This window comes from Mustelus asterias, chromosome 9, assembly GCF_964213995.1.
Source record: "Mustelus asterias chromosome 9, sMusAst1.hap1.1, whole genome shotgun sequence".
Taxonomy (NCBI): Eukaryota; Metazoa; Chordata; class Chondrichthyes; order Carcharhiniformes; family Triakidae; genus Mustelus; species Mustelus asterias.
The window spans coordinates 109,770,974-109,792,879 of record NC_135809.1 but is presented as its reverse complement, the minus strand read 5'-3'; the positions used below and the strand labels follow the sequence as shown (position 1 = coordinate 109,792,879).

The window sequence follows — 21,906 nt, the reverse complement described above, 5'->3', positions numbered from 1 at the left end:
TAACAACACCAGGTTAAAGTCCAACAGGTTTATTTGGTAGCAAAAGCCACACAAGCTTTCGGAGCTGCAAGCCCCTTCTTCAGGTGAGTGGGAATTCTGTTCACAAACAGAGCATATAAAGACACAAACTCAATTTACATGAATAATGGTTGGAATGCGAATACTTACAACTAATCAAGTCTTTAAGAAACAAAACAACATGAGTGGAGAGAGCATCAAGACAGGCTAAAAAGATGTGTATTGTCTCCAGACAAGACAGCCAGTGAAACTCTGTGGGGGTTACAAATAGTGGGACATGAACCCAATATCCCGGTTGAGGCCATCCTCGTGTGTGCGGAACTTGGTTATCAGTTTCTGCTCAGCGACTCTGCGCCATCGTGTGTCGCGAAGGCCGCCTTGGAGAACGCTTACCCGAATATCAGAGGCCGAATGCCCATGACCGCTGAAGTGCTCCCCAACAGGAAGAGAACAGTCTTGCCTGGTGATTGTCGAGCGGTGTTCATTCATCCGTTGTCGCAGCGTCTGCATAGTTTCCCCAATGTACCATGCCTCGGGACATCCTTTCTTGCAGCGTATCAGGTAGACAATGTTGGCCGAGTTGCAAAAGTATGTACCGTGTACCTGGTGGATGGTGTTCTCACGTGAGATGATGGCATCTGTGTTGATGATCCGGCATGTCTTGCAGAGGTTGCTGTGGCAGGGTTGTGTGGTGTCATGGTCACTGTTCTCCTGAAGGCTGGGTAGTTTGCTGCGGACAATGGTCTGTTTGAGGTTGTGCGGTTGTTTGAAGGCAAGAAGTGGGGGTGTGGGGATGGCCTTGGCGAGATGTTCGTCTTCATCAATGACATGTTGAAGGCTCCGGAGGAGATGCCGTAGCTTCTCCGCTCCGGGGAAGTACTGGACAACGAAGGGTACTCTGTCCACTGTGTCCCGTGTTTGTCTTCTGAGGTGGTCGGTGCGGTTTTTCGCTGTGGCGCGTTGGAACTGTTGATCAATGAGTCGAGCGTCATATCCTGTTCTTATGAGGGCATCTTTCAGCGTCTGGAGGTGTCTGTTGTGATCCTCCTCATCCGAGCAGATCCTGTGTATACGGAGGGCTTGTCCGTAGGGGATGGCTTCTTTAACGTGTTTAGGGTGGAAGCTGGAGAAGTGGAGCATCGCGAGGTTATCCGTGGGCTTGCGGTACAGTGAGGTGCTGAGGTGACCGTCCTTAATGGAGATGCGTGTGTCCAAGAATGCAACCGATTCCGGAGAGTAGTCTATGGTGAGTCCGATGGTGGGATGGAACTTGTTGATGTCATCATAGAGTTGTTTCAGTGATTGTTCACCATGAGTCCAAAGGAAGAAAATGTCATCGATGTATCTAGTGTATAGCATCGGTTGAACGTCCCGTGCTGTGAAGAAGTCTTGTTCGAACCTGTGCATGAAGATGTTGGCATATTGAGGTGCGAATTTGGTCCCCATGGCTGTTCCGTGTGTCTGGATGAAGAACTGGTTGTTGAAGGTGAAGATATTGTGGTCCAGGATGAAGTGGATGAGATGTAAAATTGCATCTGGAAACTGGCAGTTGTTGGCGCCGAGCACTGAGGCCGTTGCAGCAATGCCATCGTCATGGGGGATGCTGGTGTAGAGTGCCGAGACATCCATTGTGACGAGGAGTGCTCCTGGTTCAACTGCTCCATGTGTGCCGAGTTTCTGTAGGAAGTCCGTCGTGTCGCGACAAAAGCTGGGGTTCTTTGTACAATGGGTTTCAGGATGCCCTCGACATAGCCGGAGAGGTTCTCGCACAGGGTCCCATTGCCCGATACGATGGGACGGCCGGGTGTGTTTGCCTTGTGTATCTTCGGGAGGCAGTAGAGATCTCCAACGCAGGGAGTACGTGGGATGAGAGCACGGAGGGTGTTCTGAAGGTCCGGATCAAGGTTGGTTTGTGCTCAGGTTCAGGCATTCTGAGGCTCGAGAGCTACTGACTGAGCCGCTTCTAAATGAGAGGTAGCTGAAAAAAAATCTTAGGTAGCCATATCCTATCACAAAGGATTCCAGTGAAGACTTTATTGCAAACAAGACCTATGAGAATAAACCTAATACACGGTCAGATTTAGCTTTCCCGTTTTTTTGAAGTTTGTGGGGTTTCACTGGATTATTTGTAATACATTCTACACCTGTATGTTCTTGGCGGAATACCCGGGACTAATCTCGCTAATCTCCTCCCCCTCCCCACTGTGTCCCTGTCAGACAATCTTCTTCTGGAATGGAGTCTCCCACATACACTGTGCATTAGGATTGGGATGTTTCCGGTCTTTTAAAACAAGAACACAATGTGTTTCTTATATTGTAAGGGATTTCTGAAATACCTCAGTCCTACAGCAGCACAATAATCACTGAATATCTATGTTGATCTTGAAACGGAGCCTCCAACATTCATAACCTGCAGTTTTTCTCTAATTTTTGAAATAGATTATTACGTTGAAGAATATGTTTGAAAATTGACATAATGGCTGCGATTCTCTCATCCTGACCCACAACTTTTCTGTCGGGTCGCGGTGGGAGATGTGCGTCTCCGGCATTGAAGAGGGATTTGTGCATGTGCCGGGAATGCATGCACACTCCCAGAGCCAGCGAACAGTCATCGTTCAAACCATGCTGGAAACCAGCGGGAAGGCAGGTAAGTAATTTAAATCTTTTTAAAATATATTTTAAATACGTATATTTGTCAATTATCGGCACCTTTCAGGTCCTGAAAGCATCTCCCCCCTAGTCAGGAGTACTTCATTCCAGCGTGGTTCAGACTAGCTCCCCACATTCAGGGAACTAGCGGGAGACCCCGCCGGAATGAAGGGGGGGGGGCAATTGGGGCCCCCCTGGGCATGGGCATCCTGGCAGTGTCAGCTTGTGCCCTCTGGCACTGCCCAAGGGGCAAAATGCCCATGCCCAGGGGGCACCTTGGCACTGCACGCCGGGCATTGGGCAATGCCAAAGGGGTGGAGCCTATTGAGGGTGGGGCCTAGGGGCGATCGGTGGGTGGGTGGGGGTCCCGCTGCCACTCTGCAGACAGGACCGGTCTGGCATGGATGGAGGCCAGCGATAGGGCTGGGCTGGGGGGGGGGGGGGGGGTGCGGGGCTGGGGGGTGGTCTGCCAGGGAAACCTGCCTCCCAGGGAGGGGGTCTGCCGGGATGAGGGGGAGGTGGGGGGATCGCCACTGCTGGGTGCGGGGGGGCTAGACATTGGGGCACTCTGGGGCAGGGGGAGGGTTCAGGGCTGGCCTGGGAATTGTTGTGGCAGCCGCGATTGAGCCATGGCGGGGGGGGGGGGGGGCGGGCGGCGAGCGGCTAGAGGGGCTGCAGTATGAGGGGCCCAGGCTGGCCAGGCCATCGAGCTGGCCAGCAAATGGGGAGACTGACAGATCGTAGCAACTGCGCATGCGCAGAGTTCTAGAACTGTCAGACTCTGGCGTGAATAGGCCCCGTGCTCCACGGTTTTTAATGAGATTCCCGATTGTGACCTCTGCAGCGCACAGAGTGCGGAGATTTGAGTGTGAAGCTGGAGTGAGAAAACAGCCGTGATCTAGAACACTTTTCCCACCAATTCAGCACTTTTGGAAGAATCGCCCCCAATATTTCTGAAGGCTTTGGGTCATTGTCAATCCTTGCCAAATGGCCAAAACTGAATTTCCTTTTAAATTACAATGGAAATATGTCCCTGGATCTTCCTTTAGAAGATATTTGAACATATTTTGGTTTGTCTCCATATCAAGTTTCATTAGAAGGTATCATTGTTTAGTGGCTTTCACATTTGTGGCAAGTCCCAAAGCATTTTATTATCAACCAATTACTGATGAGGTTTAGTTAGTGCTATATATGCAAATGTGGTAACCAAGTTATACACAGCAAGATCCCAGAAACAGTAATGAAATAAATGGCCAATCTGTTTCAGTGTTGCTGCAGAGGGATAATTGTTTAGCAGGACACTAGGAGAAACCTGTGCTTCACTTTCAATTGTTCCATGGGATATTTTATATCCAGCTGTAAGATCTTTGGCAATGCAGCTCTTCCTCAGTAAGTGTCATATCAGATTGCGTTCAAGCCCTGAAGAGGTGCTTAAACCCATGTCCTTATAATAATTGTGAGAGTTCAAGTGAACCAAGCTGACACTTAACCATTTTTTTTTGTTTTAGCCACGTGTAAAATGAAATTAATCTTTCACTTTAATATCAGTGTAATACGGATTATTTTAAAGAATTGGTTATTTCTCTCTGCTTCGTCTTCGGATATGCATCCTGGGCAATTGCTTCTTCATCACTTTGCTGGGTTGAGGAATATTTTTGAGGAATAATATTCACTAGTACTGATACACCATTCAAGATTCAAGTGTTTTGCTGATTATCAGTCCAAATTAAACAGACAAGACCTTGCCAGCTCAAACAGTGTAAATCGTCCTTTACTGAAAAGCACCTTGAACTCACTATAACCTTTTGAAAGTTACCAGAACTTCAAACACTGAATTGTAGTCTCCAGCTAGCATTCAGATTTTTAAATTTATTGTATGAATTTGAACTTCTTTTGGAAAAGTCTACTTTATTCATAAATATCACAGACTGTGCATTGATATCAATGTTTTCTACCCAGGTCAGTTTGCATCCTGAGGTGCTTCAACAGAATCAAAAAAACATTTCAAAATGGTCATTACAGAAAGTGCAATGAAATTCTCATTTATTTTCTTTTAGTCTAGAGATTGGAAAGTTATGGGAGATGTGGATGGAGCCCGGCAGTATGCACCTGCAGCCCAAGCACTCAACATTGCAACCGCAGTTCTGGCCAGCCTTGCCTTAATAATCATCATTGTGGCAATATTAGTTCTCAGGTTCAATATGAAATGAATCCAACAACAACAGAAATAATAACATATCATTACTCCAGATGTTGGAATTGAACAATGGTGGAAGCTTTCCATTTCCATTGTGGGAGCTTTTTGGGGACTGAACTCTTTTTAACACCTTGATTCACTCCATATCCATTATTGCTTCTTTATCTATAACGACTAGAGATGATGGCATGTTTAAAATCATCACCTCACAGCAATACAGATTTATTTTCCATAAAACCTGGTCAAGGTTTTGCCTTGATTGTATTAAAAAAGAAATTGATAACAAGTTGGACCTCTTGAAGTTTAATAGCAAGCTTTCTGTGTTGAGACTCAGAGTTCGCTGCAACAAACTTAACACAAATTGAACATTCCAACTGAGGGTTTGGGGCCAGAGCGAGGCGACTTCTTGCAAGCTGTGCCCAGCATACCTTCTAATTCTACCTTTTACTCTTGTTCTATGCTTCTAAAACTTCATCCTAACTCTTTCAAACTTTTTCTTTCTCTACACCCCAGCTATGACTGTAACACTACATTCTGCATTCTCTCGTTACCTTCTCTATGAGCTGTATGCTTTGTCTGCATAGCGCGCAAGAAACAATATTTTTCACTGTATACTAATATATGTGACAAGAAATCAAATTAAATCAAAGCTTGTATTATTTGAGACTGACCCGAACTGAAAAGGGAAATCGGAAAAGGAAACTGAAAGGAAACTGATTCTCCCAGTTTCAAAGAACAGAAACCAAAACTTCTGAAGGAAACTGAAACTCCATAAAAGGACAGACATAGAGCCTTCTGAGTTCAGTAGATGATAATTCCAATGGTGCATGTTCTGACAGGTCTAAAAAGACAGAGGCTCTATCCAGAAGCTGAGAATAAGCAAAGTTTCAGTTGTTACAGCTGTTTCTTTTGCTTGAATATAACATTAGTGATCAACGGGTGTATTCTCCATGATGATGCCAATCAGAGTCCACTTACCAACCATCAGCACTCTCTTTTCCTACAGTATAAATTTGGTTCTTGCAAATATGCCCTGATGAGTGTAACACAAAACGTTTTGACACAATGTTACTTAGAGTCATAGAATCCTTACAGTGCAGAAGGAGGCCATTCAGCCTGTCGAGTCGGCACCAACTGTCTGAAACAGCATCTACGATGTGGAGATGCCGGCGTTGGACTGGGGTAAGCACAGTAAGAAGTCTCACAACACCAGGTTAAAGTCCAACAGGTTTATGTGGCAGCACAAGCTTTTGGAGTCTCCTCAGGTGAGTGATGAAGGTCACCTGATGAAGGAGCGAGACTCCGAAAGCTTGTGCTGCCAAATAAACCTGTTGGACTTTAACCTGGTAAACAGCATCTACCCCAGGCCCATATTAGCGTCCTATCATGTAACCCTGCACACTTACCATGACTAATTGACCTAACCTGCACATCTTTGGACTGTGGGAGAAATCCGGAGTACCCGGAGGAAACCCATGCAAACACAGGGAGAACGTGCAAACTCCACACAGTCATCCAAGGCTGGAGGTGAGCCATGGTCCCTGGCGTTGTGAGGCAGCAGTGCGAATCTGTGGCACCCCATTGCTTGAGTATTGCTTTTTTCAGCAATACTCAAGCTCTGTACTGCCAAATGAATAGCCAATCTGATAATTTATCACAATGACATTACAAAGTTCAATTAATTAATCAGATCTAGGGGAATAAAATGTAAAATAAATAATAAGGTACAGTAACACTAAAAGGAATTGAAATTCTCTGTAAATCAATGTCTGAAGAACAAAGATATTAAGAGCTAAATAAACATATGTACATTAACTCCCTATAAAATAAGGTGAGCATAGTTCAAACGATATAGTTGATTGCTGAGTTCCAATTTATTTCATCCTAAGTTCATTTCTATTATATAAGTAAATGTAAGTAAATAGTTTAATAAAGAAAGACACAGGAAGCTGAAGTATCCTGAACCTCCCACAAATGCAGAAAGCATGGTTAGATAGAACTGCAGGTTTTGGATTAGATGAATGCGCTGATGGGCTGAATGGCCTACTCCTGTGTTGTAACCATTCTATGATTCTGTGTTTTCAGGTTCCATAGACTTTGCGGCACCAAGTGCCTTCAGCGACTCCTGGATAGAATGTGAAGTGAATTGAATTGGCTGAAGACAGGCTTGTGTTATTGGGGCTCTCTGAAGAAAGTCCTGATGGATCATTCGCTTAACATTTCTAGATGGTGATACTTCAGCATTGTCCTTTGGCTCTGGGAATATTACATACTTTGGCTGTATTAACTGCCTCCAGATGTGGCCTGCTTCTGGGATGATTACCTGTATCATGGATTGGTGGAGGGTTACGACCTGTCCTTAGGACTGAGGGGCATTACCTGTCTCTGGAATTGGGGAAGGACTATTACCTGTCTCTGAGGTTGGGGAGGGCTGTTATGTGCCTCTGGGGTTGTGGGAGGGTATTACCTGTCTCTGAGGTTGGGGAGGGCTGTTATGTGCCTCTGGGATTGTGGGAGGGTATTACCTGTCTGGTGTTGAGAAGGGTTATTACCTGTCTCTAGGGTTGGGGGAAGGGTATTATCTGCCTCTGGGGTTGGAGAGAGGTTATCACCTGTCCCTGGGACTGGGACAAGGGGCATTACAAGTCTCTGGGGTTGTGGGGAGAGGTATTACCTCTCTCTAGAGTTGGGGAAGGGTATTACCTGTCTCTGAGGTTGAGGGGGGGGGGGTTTAGCTGTCTGACGTTGGGGAGGGGTATTAATTGTCTCCATGGTTGGGAGAGAGCTAATACCTGTCTCTGGGGTTGGAAAAGGGAATTACCTATCCATGGGATTGAGGGAGTGATATTATCTGTCGCTGAGATTGGGGAAGGGGTAATATCTATTACCTGTCTGGGGTTGGGTATTACCTGTCTCTGAGGTTTGGGGGGCTATTACCTGTCTGGGAGAGGGATATTACCTATCTGGGGTTTGGGGGGCTATTACTGGTCTGGGGTTGAGGGAAGGTTATACCTGTCTCTCAGGTTTGGGAAGGGGTGTTATCTGTTTCTTGGGTTGGGGAGGGATATTACCCATCTTTGGTGTTGGGGAAATGGGATGTTACCTGTCTTTGGTGGAGGGAATGGGGTATTACCGGTCTCTGGGGATGGGGGAAGGGTATTTATTACCTTTCCCTGGGGTTGGGAGAGGACATTACCTATCCCTGGGGTTGGGGAATGGGGTGTTACCTGTCTCTGGAGGTGGGGGAAGGGTATTTGTTACCTATCCCTGGGGTTGGGGAGGGGTATTACCCATCTCTGGGGTTGGGGAATGGGGTGTTACCTGTCTCTGAAGGTGGGGGAAGGGTATTTATTACCTTTCCCTGGGGTTGGGAGAGGACATTACCTATCTCTGGGGTTGAGGAATGGGGTGTTACCTGTCTCTGGGGCTGAGGGAGGGCTATTTTTTTATCAATCTCTGGGGTTAGGGAGGCTATTATCAATCTTTGGGGTTGGGGAGAAGGTTATTATCTGTCTCTGAGATTGGGGGAGGGACTATTATCTGTCTCTGGGGTTGGGGAGAGGGCTATTATCTGTTTCTGGGGTAGAGAATAGGTATTATCTACCTCTGGGGTTGAGGGAGGGATATTATCTATTTCTGGGGGTGAGGGAGGGGTATTATCTGTCTCTGGGGTAAGGAATGGATATTACCTGTCTCTAGGGGTGGGGGAAGGATATTACCTATCTCTGAGATTGGGGAAGGGGTATTACCTCTCTCTGAGATTGGGGGAGGGCTATTATCTGGTCAGCCTTGCCATGGTAATTTCCATTGAGTCGACACTTGTTATCGTGTTAAATCTCAGGTGAATCCAACAAAAACAACAAAGCATGATTATTCCCAAGGTTGGAATTGAACCTCATTTTCTTGGTGGGAGTCTTTTTGGCCTGAACTCTTTTCAACACTTTGATGCACTCTGACTTTGACTAAGGCTCATCCAGACTCGATATGTTGGCTCTATTCCCTTTGCTACCAACTAAAACCGTTGGACTTTAACTTGGTGTTGTGAGACTTCTTACACTATTCCCTCTCCACTGACGTTGTCAGACCTGCTGAGATTTTCCAGCATTTTCTGTTTTTGCTGCACTCTGTCTATAATTGATTCTATCTACGATATCTTGGCACGTTTAAAGTTGTGATGTGGAGATGCCGGCGTTGGACTGGACTGTTACCCCGCGTTTAAAGTTATCACAGTACAGCAATACAGATTTCTTTTTTTTATACTTTTCCAATTCAATCAGATCAAATCCAATTCAGAGTCTCAACAAGTTGAGACATCTCCGATCCAGGCTGACAAGACAGGGCAGGCGACCAAACCACCCTGTCCCGGGCCTGATCTACATGAGTCAAGCTGATTGGAGAAGGGGGAGGATCCTCCTCCAAGACTTGAGCTCATTTGCATCTTAGCCAAAAGGCCGAGATGCCGCTTTTAAAAATTGCTTCATATGAAACATATGAAGCCTCAGCGCAACCTCATGACCTCAACCAAGTGCAGATCCGATACTACACTTGATCTTAGCCAAAAGGCCAAGAAGAACTTGGCCAAGGTGTTGCTTTGATTGTATGAAGAACAGAACTGGTGTCAAGTTGCATCTCCATGTGGTCAAATTACCTGTTTCCTGTGTTGGAGGAGGTGCATTTCCTGTCTTTGAGAGTTGGGGAGGAGTATTAACTGTCTCTGAGTCATTTCCAATCTCTGGAAGGATGACAGACTCATTAGTTGGAGGTGGTTTCAGTCCTTCGCTCCGCCCCGCTGTGTGAATTGCGAAGTCTAGAGCAGTTTCGAGTCAGTTTTCTCTCCCAGGACGACTAGGTGGAAGATGGAGTACAGGTTTGACCACATGCTCCGCAATCCCAGCACATACCCGTACCAGGCACTGCAGGAGCAGGGACGGCAGGAGCAGGGACGGCAGCTCCAATCCACCGTCATTACTGTGGCCCAGAATGATGTGTCCCTGGTGCGGGACCACCTCCTCTGGTCCATCTTCAACTTTCTCTATTTGAATTTCTGCTGCCTGGGATTCGTGGCGCTGGCCTTCTCTGTTAAAGTGAGTGAGGGGCTCGGGGAGAAAGACCCCGGGGGGAGGGGAGCAGAGACCCCCGGGGATGGGGAGCAGAGACCCCCGGGGATGGGGAGCAGAGACCCGCGGGGAGGGGGAGCAGAGACCCCCGGGGATGGGGAGCAGAGACCCGCGGGGAGGGGGAGCAGAGACCCCCGGGGATGGGGAGCAGAGACCCCCGGGGATGGGGAGCAGAGACTCCCGGGGATGAGGAGCAGAGACCCCCGGGGATGGGGAGCAGAGACCCCCGGGGATGAGGAGCAGAGACCCCCGGGGATGGGGAGCAGAGACCCCCGGGGATGGGGAGCAGAGACCCCCTGGGATGGGGAGTAGAGACCCCCTGGGATGGGGAGCAGAGACCCCCTGGGATGGGGAGCAGAGATCCCCGGGGATGGGGACATGTTGTTTGGCGGTTTTACAGAAATGGGAAGTTGCCGGAGTATCAGCCAGCTCCTGTTAAAGTTCACAGAGCTGTGAGATCCCGGCTCTAATGAACTGTGTTTAATGGGAAAATCTCACTGGGAAACCTCTGCCGTCTTGTTAATCCTTTGTGTCTGTTTCTTACTCGGAAAACTGTAACAAATCGGTCACATGTAATCTACAAAGTGTTACAGACTGAGGGCCTGATTTTACCCGCGAAATCGCGGTAAAGTTGGGCGTCGGGCCTTTAACGCGATCTGCACCCGAATCCGAGCAGAAGGCTTTACCCACACCCGATTCGGGCGCGGGTTGAATCGGGCGGCCCGACTATTTAAATACATTTGCATGCATTTAAATCGAGTTAATGAACCGCGCGCCCAACTCTACCGCCAAATCCCACTTTACCGTATTCCGGCCCGATCCGCGTCCGCGCTGTTACCGACCTGCCGAATAAAAGTCCGAAGTGGCAGCTGCAGCTTTCGAAGAGTGGGGTCAGAGACTGCAAGGGCTCTCTGACCCAGGTCATCCTCTGGTGGGGGGGGGGGGGGGGAGGAGAGGGGGTGTGACGTCTCATCCCCTGGAAGAGGGGGTGTGACGTCTCATCCCCTGGGAGAGGGGATGTGACGTCTCATCCCCTGGGAGACGGTGGGAGGAGAGGGGGTGTGACGTCTCATCCCCTGGGAGGGGGTGGGAGGAGAGGGGGTGTGATGTCTCATCCCCTGGGAGAGGGGGTGTGACGTCTCATCCCCTGGGAGAGGGGGTGTGACGTCTCATCCCCTGGGAGAGGGTGGGAGGAGAGGGGGTGTGACGTCTCATCCCCTGGGAGGGGGTGGGAGGAGAGGGGGTGTGATGTCTCATCCCCTGGGAGAGGGGGTGTGACGTCTCATCCCCTGGGAGAGGGGGTGTGATGTCTCATCCCCTGGGAGAGGGTGGGAGGAGAGGGGGTGTGACGTCTCAACCCCTGGGAGAGGGTGGGAGGAGAGGGGGTGTGACGTCTCATCCCCTGGGGGTGGGTGGGTGGGAGGAGAGGGGGTGTGACGTATCAGCCTCTGGGGGGGCGGGGGTGGGAGGAGAGGAGGTGTGACGTCTCAACCTCTGGGGGGCGGGGGTGGGGTTGGGAGGGGAGAGGGTGTGACGTCTCAGCCTCTTGGGGGGGGGGGGGGGGTTGGGAGGGGAGGGGGTGTGACGTATCATCCTCTGGTCGCGCGGGGTGGGGGGGTGTTCCGCTGCCTGTCTGCGGCCGATCCCTCCTGCCGGAGTGGACGTGCGGCCATGCCATCCCACAAAACCTTCAGGATGAAGCGATTCCTCGCTAAGAAGACGAAGCAGAACCGGCCGATTCCACAGTGGATCCGCATGAAAACCGGCTACAAGATCAGTACAAGTCCAAGAGGAGACACTGGAGAAGGACCAAGCTGGACCTGTAAAGGGATACACCATCACTGGTACACTACCAGCCACAGCCATCTCTCCCGCTGTCTTGCCCCTGCAGGGAAGAGTAATCTGTGTCTGGCAGTGTACCAGTGATGGTGTATCCCTTTACAGGCCCAGCCTGGTCCTTCTCCAGTGTCTCCTCTTAGACTTGTACTGATCTTGTGGCCGGTTTTCATGCGGATCCACTGTGGAATCAGCCGGTTCTGCTTCGTCTTCTTAGCGAGGAATCGCTTCATCCTGAAGGTTTTGTGGGATGGCATGGCCGCACGTCCACTCCGGGAGGAGGGATTGGCCGCAGACTGGCAGCGGAACCCCCCCGACCAGAGGATGATATGTCACACCTCCCCCCCACCCGAGGGGATGATTTGGTCACACCCCCTCCCCTCCCACCCCCCCCCCCCGACCAGAGGATGATCTGGATCCCTCCACCTCCCCCCGACCAGAGGATGATCGACAGAGAGTCGCTCTCTCCGCTTTCTGCTTTTTCTTTCTTTCGCGCCCGGACACGCTCTGTCAGATTTTTTTCGAACTGCGCATGCCAGCGCTAAGCCCCGGCCACAGCGCGGATCGGGCCGGAGCCGGCAAACCGTGTATGGGCGCGCTGGAAAGAGGATTCCAGGCACGGATCTATTTGACGCCCGGATTCGGCACTTAGACTCAAAGTGGTAAAATTCCCCCCTGAGTATCATAGAAACTTACAGCACAGAAAGTGACCATTCGGCCCATCGAATTTGTGCTGGCTCTTTGAAAGAGTAGTCTTGCTGAGTGCCTCATCCCTATTTTACTGTTGGTAACTCTGTAAATTCCTCATTTTCCAGTTCCTGCCCCAAATTATTCATGGATTCAGCTTTCAGCAGCTTTTCCAGTAGAATGATCCAGATCCCAACAACTGAGTGAAAACATTTCTCCTCATCTCCCCTCAATATTCATTTCCAATTATTTTAAATCTTTGACCTCTGGTTATTGACTCACTCTCCAGAGGGAATCGTTTTTCTCTATCAAATTAATCAAAACCTTTCATCATTTTGAAAACCTTTATTCAGTCTCTTAAATTTCTCTGCTCCAAGGGGATCTGATCTTTTCCAAATTCTCCTCACAGGGGATTTGCACAGTAACTTCATTGCAGTGTTAATGGGCAGCATGGTAGCACAGTGGTTAGCAATACTGCCTCACAGTGCCAGGGACCCGGGTTCGATTCCTGACTTGGGTCACTGTGGGTGTGAGTTTGCACATTCTTCCTGTGTCTTCATGGGATTCCTTGGGGTGCTCAGGTTTCCTCCCACAGTCCGAAAGATGTGTTGGTTAGGTGAATTGGCCATGCTAAACTCTCCCTCAGTGTGCCCGAACAGGTGCCAGAGTGTGGCAACCAGGAGATTTTCACAGTAACTTCATTGCAGTGTTAATGTAAGCCAATCATAGAATCCCTACAGTGCAGAAGGAGGCCATTCAGCCCATCGAGTCTGCACCAACCACAATGCACCCAGGCCCTATTCCCCTAACACCACATATTTACCCTGCTAGTCCCCCTGACATTATGGGGCAACTTAGCATGGCCAATCAACCTAACCTGCACATCTTTGGACTACTACTTGTGAGTAATAAAAAACTTTACATTACTTTTAACGTAAGCCTACTTGTGACACTAATAAATAAACTTTAAAACTTTAACTGAAGTTCCTGACAACATCCTTGTTACTTCATCAAATACCCCAATCATTTTAGACATGATAAAACCAAAATACTGCAGGTGCTGGAATCTGGAACAAAACCAGAAAATGCTGGAAAATTGCAGCAGGTCTGACAACATCTGTGGAGAGAGAATGGAACCAATGTTTCAAGTCAGGATGACCCTTCATCAATCCGATCTGGCCTTCCTTCATTAACCCTTGTCTGTACATCTGTTTATATCTGTAAGCAACAACGCATTACCGATTGAGTACATGTAATCTACTAACAGATGACCAAAAATATGAAAGGTTAGGCAGGAGAAAGATGTTTCCACCACAGTAACTCCCCTGCTCCTCAAAATGACACCACAGCATATTTTGCATTTAGCTGAGTGGACACTGGGGCGGCACGGTGGCACAGTGGTTAGCACTGGTGCCTCACAGCGCCAGGGACCTGGGTTCAATCCCAGCCTCAGGTCATTGTCTGTGTGGAGTTTGCATATTCTCCCTGTGTCTGCGTGGATTTCCTCCAGGGGTTCCAGTTTCGTCCCACAGTCCAAAGCTGTATGGGTTAGGTTGATTGGTCATGCTAAATTGCCCTATAGTGTCAGGGGGATTAGCAGGGTAAATACATGGGGGTCAAGGGGATAGAGCCTGGGTGGGGTTGTGGTCGGTGCAGACTTGATGGGCCAAATGGCCTCCTTCTGCACTGTAGGGATTCAATGATTCCATTATGACAGACTGGGTCTTGGCTTAACATCTCTTCTGCAAGATTTCAGTTCTAAAGGGGCCTCACTCTGTTAGCTAGTCTCCGACAGTAGATAGTGTGAAACCTACCATTTGTAGAGGATTGAAAACCAGAGGGCACAGATTTAAGGTGATTGGCAAAAGAAGCAACACAGACATGTATGATTGGGTTCTCAAACGCACTGTCAAAGACTGTGGTGGAGGAAAGCTCAAAAGAAATTTGGATAATTATCTGTAACAAAGACATTTGCAGGACTGTGGAGAAACAGCAACCAATGGGAGTAGGCGTGTTGATCTTGCAGAGAGAAGACACAAACACAAAGAACCAAATGGCCTCCTTTTGTATTATAACCATTCTATGATAGTACCATGTTTCCTTGGTGAGGAGTCTACAACAGTTCAGCCATCCCTCAGAACTGTACTGATATGCCAGGCCAGATTTGTGTGCCCCTGTAGTTAAATATGAACCCACAACCTTCTGAGACAAAGTCCAGTGAGCCATCTACTGAGCCACTGCTGAATTAGAGGTAGATGAAAAATTCTTAGTCTGAGAAATAATGTCACAAGTAGCCATATCCTATCACAAAGGATTCCAGCCTAAGCCTTTTTTCATACAGTACTCATCTGTAATAAATAAAATACAAGTAAGATTTATCTTTCCCAGATTATTTGAAGTTTGTAGGGTTTAAGTAAATGATTTGTAATACATTCTACACTTGTATTTTCTTAGCTGAATGCCTGGTAACTTCACTAATCCCTTCCCCATTGGGCCCCATGTCTGCTCCTTGTAATGGAGTCTATCACCTACTGTAGAGTAGGACTGGGATGTTTCTGATCTTTTGAAACAAGAACGCAATAAGATTTCTTTCTCCTATAAAGAGATTTCTGAAATCGGTTAGTTCTACAACAGTACAATAACCATTGAAAGTCGGTGTAATCCTTGCCAAGGAGCATCCAACATTTAGAGCCGAGTTTGTGTCTCCACATTTTTACAATGGGCGGTTTTGCTGATAAATTCACAAAGTATTTTTGAAGGCTTTGGATCACTGTCAACATTTACCAATGGCAAAAATACGAACTCCTTTTTAAGGTAGCAATAGGAATCAATGGTTGTTTGAGAACAAACCTCCTTTCTTCAGAAATAGTTTAAGACACATTTTTGTCCTGCTTAGTTAGAGGTTTTATAAGAAAGAATCATTGCTTAGTGCCTTTCACATATAGGATATGTGCCAAAGCATTTTGCAATCAACTAATATCTGATGAAATGTAGTTGACATCATACATATTTGAATACAGCAATCATGTTATTTACAGCAAGGTCCCAGAGACTGTATTGAAATGAATGACTAATCTGTTTTAGCGTTGCTACAAGGGATTAATGGACACAAGGGAAAATCTGTGCTCCACTTTCAGTCATGTCAAGGGTTTTTTAATAATATATCCTCCTGGAATATCACACCTCTGTCAATACAGTGTCCCCTCAGTAGATGCTAGATCAGATCAAGTTCAAATCCTGGAATGCTACTTGAAGCCTTGTTCTTAGAACAGTTATGAGAACTTCAAGTGAGCCAAACTAAAACTTAAACATCTATTTATTTTAGTTTAGGCTATTTTGCCAAAACAAACCACTTTCACTTCACTGTCACTGTAATAAGAGCTATTTTAAAGAACAAGTTACTTTGTGCTGCTTCATCTTTGGATGCGAATCGTGGGCAATTGTTCCTTCATTACTTTTCTGGCTTAAGCAATATTTTTCAGTTGAGTGTGACAAAATCCACTGGCATTTGTTGCTGGAAATTTCTGCATTCAACAGTCACATTTTTTCCCTGATTACCAACCCAACTGAAACTGATAACAGTGCCAACTTGAAAATCAGAAAGCACCTTGCATAGACCTTTTCAAAGTTAACAGAAATTCAACCGCTGAATTGTTGTGTCCAGCTTGCATTAAGACTTTGAAATTTTACTGTTTGAATCCACACTTGTTTTCTTTCAGTCGAGAGATCGGAAAGTTGTGGGAGATGCGGAAGGTGCTCGGCACTATGCCTCGACAGCCCGAGCACTCAACATTACGATCGCAGTGTTGGCCAGCCTTGCCGTGGTAGTTTCCATTGTGTCGACACTCGTTATTGTTTTAAGTTTCAGTTGATTCCAACAAGAACAACAAAGCATGGTTATTCCCAAGCTTGGGAATAACCCAAGCAGCACCTCATTTTCTCAGTGGGAGTCTTTTTCTGGCCAAACTCTTTTCAACACCTCGATGCACTCTGTCTATAATTGATTTTTTCTATCAACAATGTCTATGCAGTGCTGGCATGTTTGAAGTGATCACCCAGCAGCAATTCAGATTTCTTAAACTTGGCCAAGGTGTGGCCTTGACTGTATAAATAAAGCAATTGATATCAAGTTGCATCTCCTTGGTGTTAAATGTCAAGCCTCCTGTGTTCTACTATAAACGCTTTCTTTGGACAGTAAAAATGACCGTGCAACCAATTTGCATCAAATGGATTTGTGGTTAATTGCACCCTGAAATGCTGTTATTCAATGAGGATGGTGTCCTTTGTTCTGGGAAAGACAGCAAATGTGAAACTTGATTTGTGGAGTGCCACTCAGTGATGTAGAAACATAGAAAATGGAAGCAGGTGTAGGCCATTCAGCCCTTTGAGCCTGCTCTGCCATTCATTTTGATCATGCCTGATCATCAAATTCAACATCCTGTTCCTGCCTTTTCCCCATATTCCTTGATCCCTTTAGCCCCAAGAGCTATATGTAATTTCTTCTTGAAATCACATAACGTTTTGGCCTCAACTACTTTCTGTGGTGGCGAATTTCACAGATTCGCCACTCTTTGGGTGAAGACCTCTTCATTTCAGTCCTAAAAGGTTTACCCCTTATCCTCAAACTATGACCCCAAATTCTGGACTCCCCCACCATCAGGAACATTCTTTCTGAATCTACCCTGTCTAACCATGTTAGAATTTCATAAGCTTCTATGAAATCCCCTGTCACTCTTCCAAACTCCAATTATTATCATCCTAACCAACTTAGTCTCTCCTCATTTACCTTCTTTACTGCTTGTTGTACCTGCACGCTTACATTCAGCGACTAATATTTAGTATTCATTCATGGGACACAGGCGCCACTAGCTGGCCAGCATTTATTGCCCAACCCTAGTTGCCCTTGGAGGGCAGTTGAGAGTCAACCATATTGCTGTGGCTCTGGAGTCACATGTAGGCCAGACCAGGTAAGGACGGCAGATTTCCTTCCCAAAAGGTCATTCGTGAATTGATGCACAAGTACACCAAGGTCTTGCTGAGCATCCACTTCTCTCAATTTACACGCATTCAAGTAATAATCTGCCTTCCATTTATCCACATTTAACTGCATCTGCCATGCAAACGCACACTCACTCAGCCTTTCCAAATCACACTGAAGCACCTCTGTGTCCTCCTCGCAGCTGTGGGGATAAGGTCTTAGTGCTTTAAATTGGCCTGCTCCATAAATCAAATTTGCGACCAATGTTTGGGAAGTAAACTAAAAAACGGGGGGGGGGGGGGGGGGGGCTGATGATGGGCTGTGCTATTTGCTGATAACTAATAAAAGCATTGTGGGGTGGGGGTCTCTAGTGGCCACAAGAGCAGGCTGGGGAGGAAGGTGTTTCTGGTGACGATGAGAGGAGATGTCAGGAGTGGAGTTGGTTTATGAAAGTGAAATCCCAAATCTCTGGACTGACAAGTGAGCCCCCAGATTCTGTTCCGATGCTTCTTCATTACATTTTTGTCCAACCATCTATCTAATATATTCAAGAAGCTTGATATGGCTGTTGCTTCTGTAACAGAAAAAGATAGCTCAGGAAGTACATTCTACAGCCTCACAACTCTGTGCCAAGAGACTTATCTGGTTCTCTGTCCCAGGTCTTATCTCAGTATTTCCCTGTTCCACACCCATGACTCATCACCAATTGGAACCAACTAGAGAATAGGCTGTTTTAAATCTGGTATTTGCAATGAGAACAGGCTAATTAATAATCTTGTTGTTAAAGAAACTTTGGAGAAGAATGACCATAATAATATAGTTCAATCTGAAATTGTTTGGAAATCTAAACAAAGGAAATTATGAAGGTATGCGGGTCAGTTTAGCTGTGATTGATGTGAAGACATATAAAAAAATATAATAATAGACAGTGAATGGTCTGTATGAATACATGGTTTGCAACAAATATGCATTTCTTTGTGGTATGGAAACAGGAAAATGAGTCAACCATAGCTAACAAAGGAAGTTGAATGTTGTACTAAATCAAAGGAAGAGGCTTAGAAAGTTGCCAAAAAAAATAGCCAACCCCACGATTGATAGCATTTTAGAATTTAACAACTGAGGAATCAACAAGTTGATAAACGCAGAACAGAATATACATAAAGGATGTGTTAACTGGACACTGAGAAAATAATGATCTCATTCATCAGAATCAGCATGGATTAATGAAAGGGAAATCATGTTTGACAAACCTGTTGCAGTTATTTTGAGGATGTAACTAGCAGATAGATAAGGGAGAACCAGTGGATGTGGTATATTTGGATTTTCAAAAGGCTTTCAATCAAGTCCGACACAGGAGGACGGCAAAAGAAAATGAGAGTACATAGAACATAGAACATTACAGCGCAGTACAGGCCCTTTGGCCCTCGATGTTGCGCCGACCATGGGATAGATTGATTGAAGATTGGTTAACAAACAGAAAACAGAGAAGGAATAAATGGGTCATTTTCAGGTAGGCGCTTTGTGAATATTGGAGTACCACAATGATCAATACTTGGGTGCCAGCTGTTCTCAACCTATAACAATGATTTTGTCTTGGTGACCAAATGTAGTACTTCCAAGTTTGCAGATGACACAAAACTAGGTGGAAATGTGTGCTGTCAGAATGAGGAAAAGAGGCTTCAAGGGGATTAGGTCAGCCTTAGTAATTGGGCAAGAACATGGCAGATGGAATATAATGTAGATTAATGTGAAGTAGGAGGAACGGAGGTGCAGAGTATTTCTTAAATGAGAGATTGTTGTTGTTAGGGTATCTTGACATTCATACCTTTCTTTTACCCTTTGGGAAACAGTGGGGAAATGGTGGAAGGATTTCTGAACAGATTATCAACCTAATGAACTAGGTTGAATGCTCTTTCCATGGCCAACAAGCATGACATTGGACTCAAATGTGGAATATCTGGTCCAGCATTAGTAGCACTACCACTACACTACAAGACCTCCTACGTGAGAGTTTGATGTCCAAGGACACTCATGAGTGTCCTTGCTCATGAGTCACTGAAAATTAATATGCAGGTACAGAAGCAATTAGGAAGGTAAATGATATGTTGGCCTTTACCCCCAAGAGGATTTGCATGCATGAGTGAAGATGTCTTTCTTCAATTGTACAGACTGCACCTGGAGCATAGTGCACAATTTTGATTTCCTTACTGAAGGAATGATACACTTGCCATAGAGGGAGCGCAGTGCTGGTTCACTTGACAAATTGCTGGGATGGCAGAACTGTCTTCTGAGGAGAGATTGAGGAGCCTGGGTCTGTATTCTCTGGAGCTTAAAACAATGGGAGATAATCTCATTGAAACTTGGGGATAGACAGGTTAGATGCAGAAAATATGTTTCTCCTGCTAGTGGTCTCGAACAAGGGGACACCGTCTCAGAATAAGGGGGAAGCCATTTAGGATCAAGGTTAGTGAATTTTTCAGAATTCTCTACCCTGGAGGGTTGTGGAAGTTAAGTCGCTGAGAATGTTCAAGTCAGAAATCAATAGATTTCATGATATTAAAGACATCAGGGGATTTGGGGATAGTGCGGGAAAATGGTGTTGAGGTAGCCATCAGCCATAATATAGTTGAATGGTAGAAGTGGCTTGAGGGGCTGAATGGCCTACTTCTGCTCCCATTTTCCTATGTTTCTACGTTGTTAGAGACCACAAGATGACAGCTGAGGGAAATGGAAAAAGTGATGGAACGTGTCATCAATGGTGTTTTCTGGAGGGATTTGCACTGCAATAACCTGCTCACCTGGTCAAGAAGAAGAAGGAGGCACATGACATGCATAGGCAAGTGGATCCCTTGAAGAGTATAGAGAGTGTAGGAGTAGAATTAAGAGAGAAATCAAGAGGGCGAAAAGGGGACACAAGATTGTTTTGGTAGACAAGGCAAAGAAGAATCCAAATAGCTTCTACAAATACATAAAGGGCAAAAGAGTAACTAGGGAGAGAGTAGGACCTCTTAAGGATCAACAAGATCATCTATGTGTGGATCCACAAGAGATGGGTGAGATCCTACATGTATATTTCTCATCAGTATTTACTGTTGGGAAAAGCATGGATGTTAGGGAACTTGGGGAAATAAATAGTGATGTCTTGAGGAGTGTACGTATGCAGAGAAGGAGGTGCTGGAAGTCTTAAAGCGCATCAAAGTAGATAAATCCCCGGGACCTGATGAAGTGTATCCCAGGATACTGTGGGAGGCTAGGGAGGAAATTGTGGGTTCCTTAGCCGAGATATTTGAATCATTGATAGTCACAGGTGAGGTGCTGAAGATTGGAGGGTGGCAAATGTTGTGCCTTTGTTTAAGAAGGGCTGCAGGGAAAAGCTTGGGAACTACAGGCCGGTGAGCCTCACATCTGTAGTGGGTAAATTGTTGGAAGGTATTTTGAGAGACAGGATCTACAGGCACTTAGAGATGCAAGGACTGATTAGGGGCAGTCAGCATGGCTTTGTGAGTGGAAAATCATATCTCACAAATTTGATTGAGTTTTCTGAAGGGTAACTAAGAAGGTAGATGAGGGCAGTGCAGTTGATGTTGTCTACATGGACTTTAGCAAGGCCTTTGACAAGTTTCCACATGGTAGGTTGTTGCATAAGGTTAAATCTCACAGGATCCAGGTTGTTCATAATTCTGGATCAAAATCCTGGAACTCCCTTCCTAATACTGTAGGTGCACCTGCACCGGATGAACTGCAATGGTTCAAGAAGCTAGCGATGCCCATATCCCATGAACGAATAAATTAAAATAAAGATGGGCAATAAATACTAGCCTGGCCAGTGATGCAATAAAGAACTGAAGTTGTAACTGGGTCACATTGTTGGGTTACACGTGGGTGAAATTTAATCCCCATTTTAACCATGTTGGGGCTGAATTTGGTCTATTTCTTATTCTAACAGTGGATGCCAGAAATGTGTGTTTGTGTGTGTGCACATATAGGTTCCTGTATTAACATCTCTCACCTTAACTACAGTGATACGCTACAAAATAAGATGCTAAGTTTCCAAGAGGTCTGTTCTAATCACCCGAACAAGACTTGGATAACATTCAGGCTTGGGCTGATAAGTGGCAAGTAACATTTATGCCACAGATGTACCAGGCAATGACTATCACCGACAGGAGAGAATCTAACCATCTCCCCTTAACACTCAATGAGCTTGGCAAAGATACGGTCAAAATAGCCATTTATCATTATTATTATTATTAGTCATTGATGTTAGGGTTCTGTTGATCTGCCTCTGAAACTACACTTACTATTGGGAGAACTCCTGTGAAAATGTTAATTCTGGGTCTAAGCTTTAGAGAAATTGATCCATAGGAAATAAACAATATTAATTGATCAATGTACCAGTTTGTGGTTGCACTCCACCCCTGTTG

The 21,906-nt window shown here is 46.1% G+C and overlaps 1 protein-coding gene and 1 pseudogene across 1 annotated transcript; one reads left to right on the top strand and one right to left on the bottom strand.

Moving 5' to 3' along the window:
- Window positions 1–9,309: 9,309 nt before the first annotated feature.
- LOC144499390 (U2 spliceosomal RNA) lies at window positions 9,310–9,439 on the bottom strand (annotated as a pseudogene).
- A 120-nt stretch (window positions 9,440–9,559) lies between these two features.
- On the top strand, window positions 9,560–16,633 carry LOC144498910 (dispanin subfamily A member 2b-like). The gene is made up of 2 exons (XM_078220800.1): window positions 9,560–9,948; window positions 16,224–16,633. Exons 1-2 carry the CDS (start codon window positions 9,721–9,723, stop codon window positions 16,374–16,376), a joined length of 381 nt encoding a protein of 126 aa, XP_078076926.1. The 5' UTR covers window positions 9,560–9,720; the 3' UTR covers window positions 16,377–16,633.
- The last annotated feature ends 5,273 nt before the right edge of the window (window positions 16,634–21,906 follow it).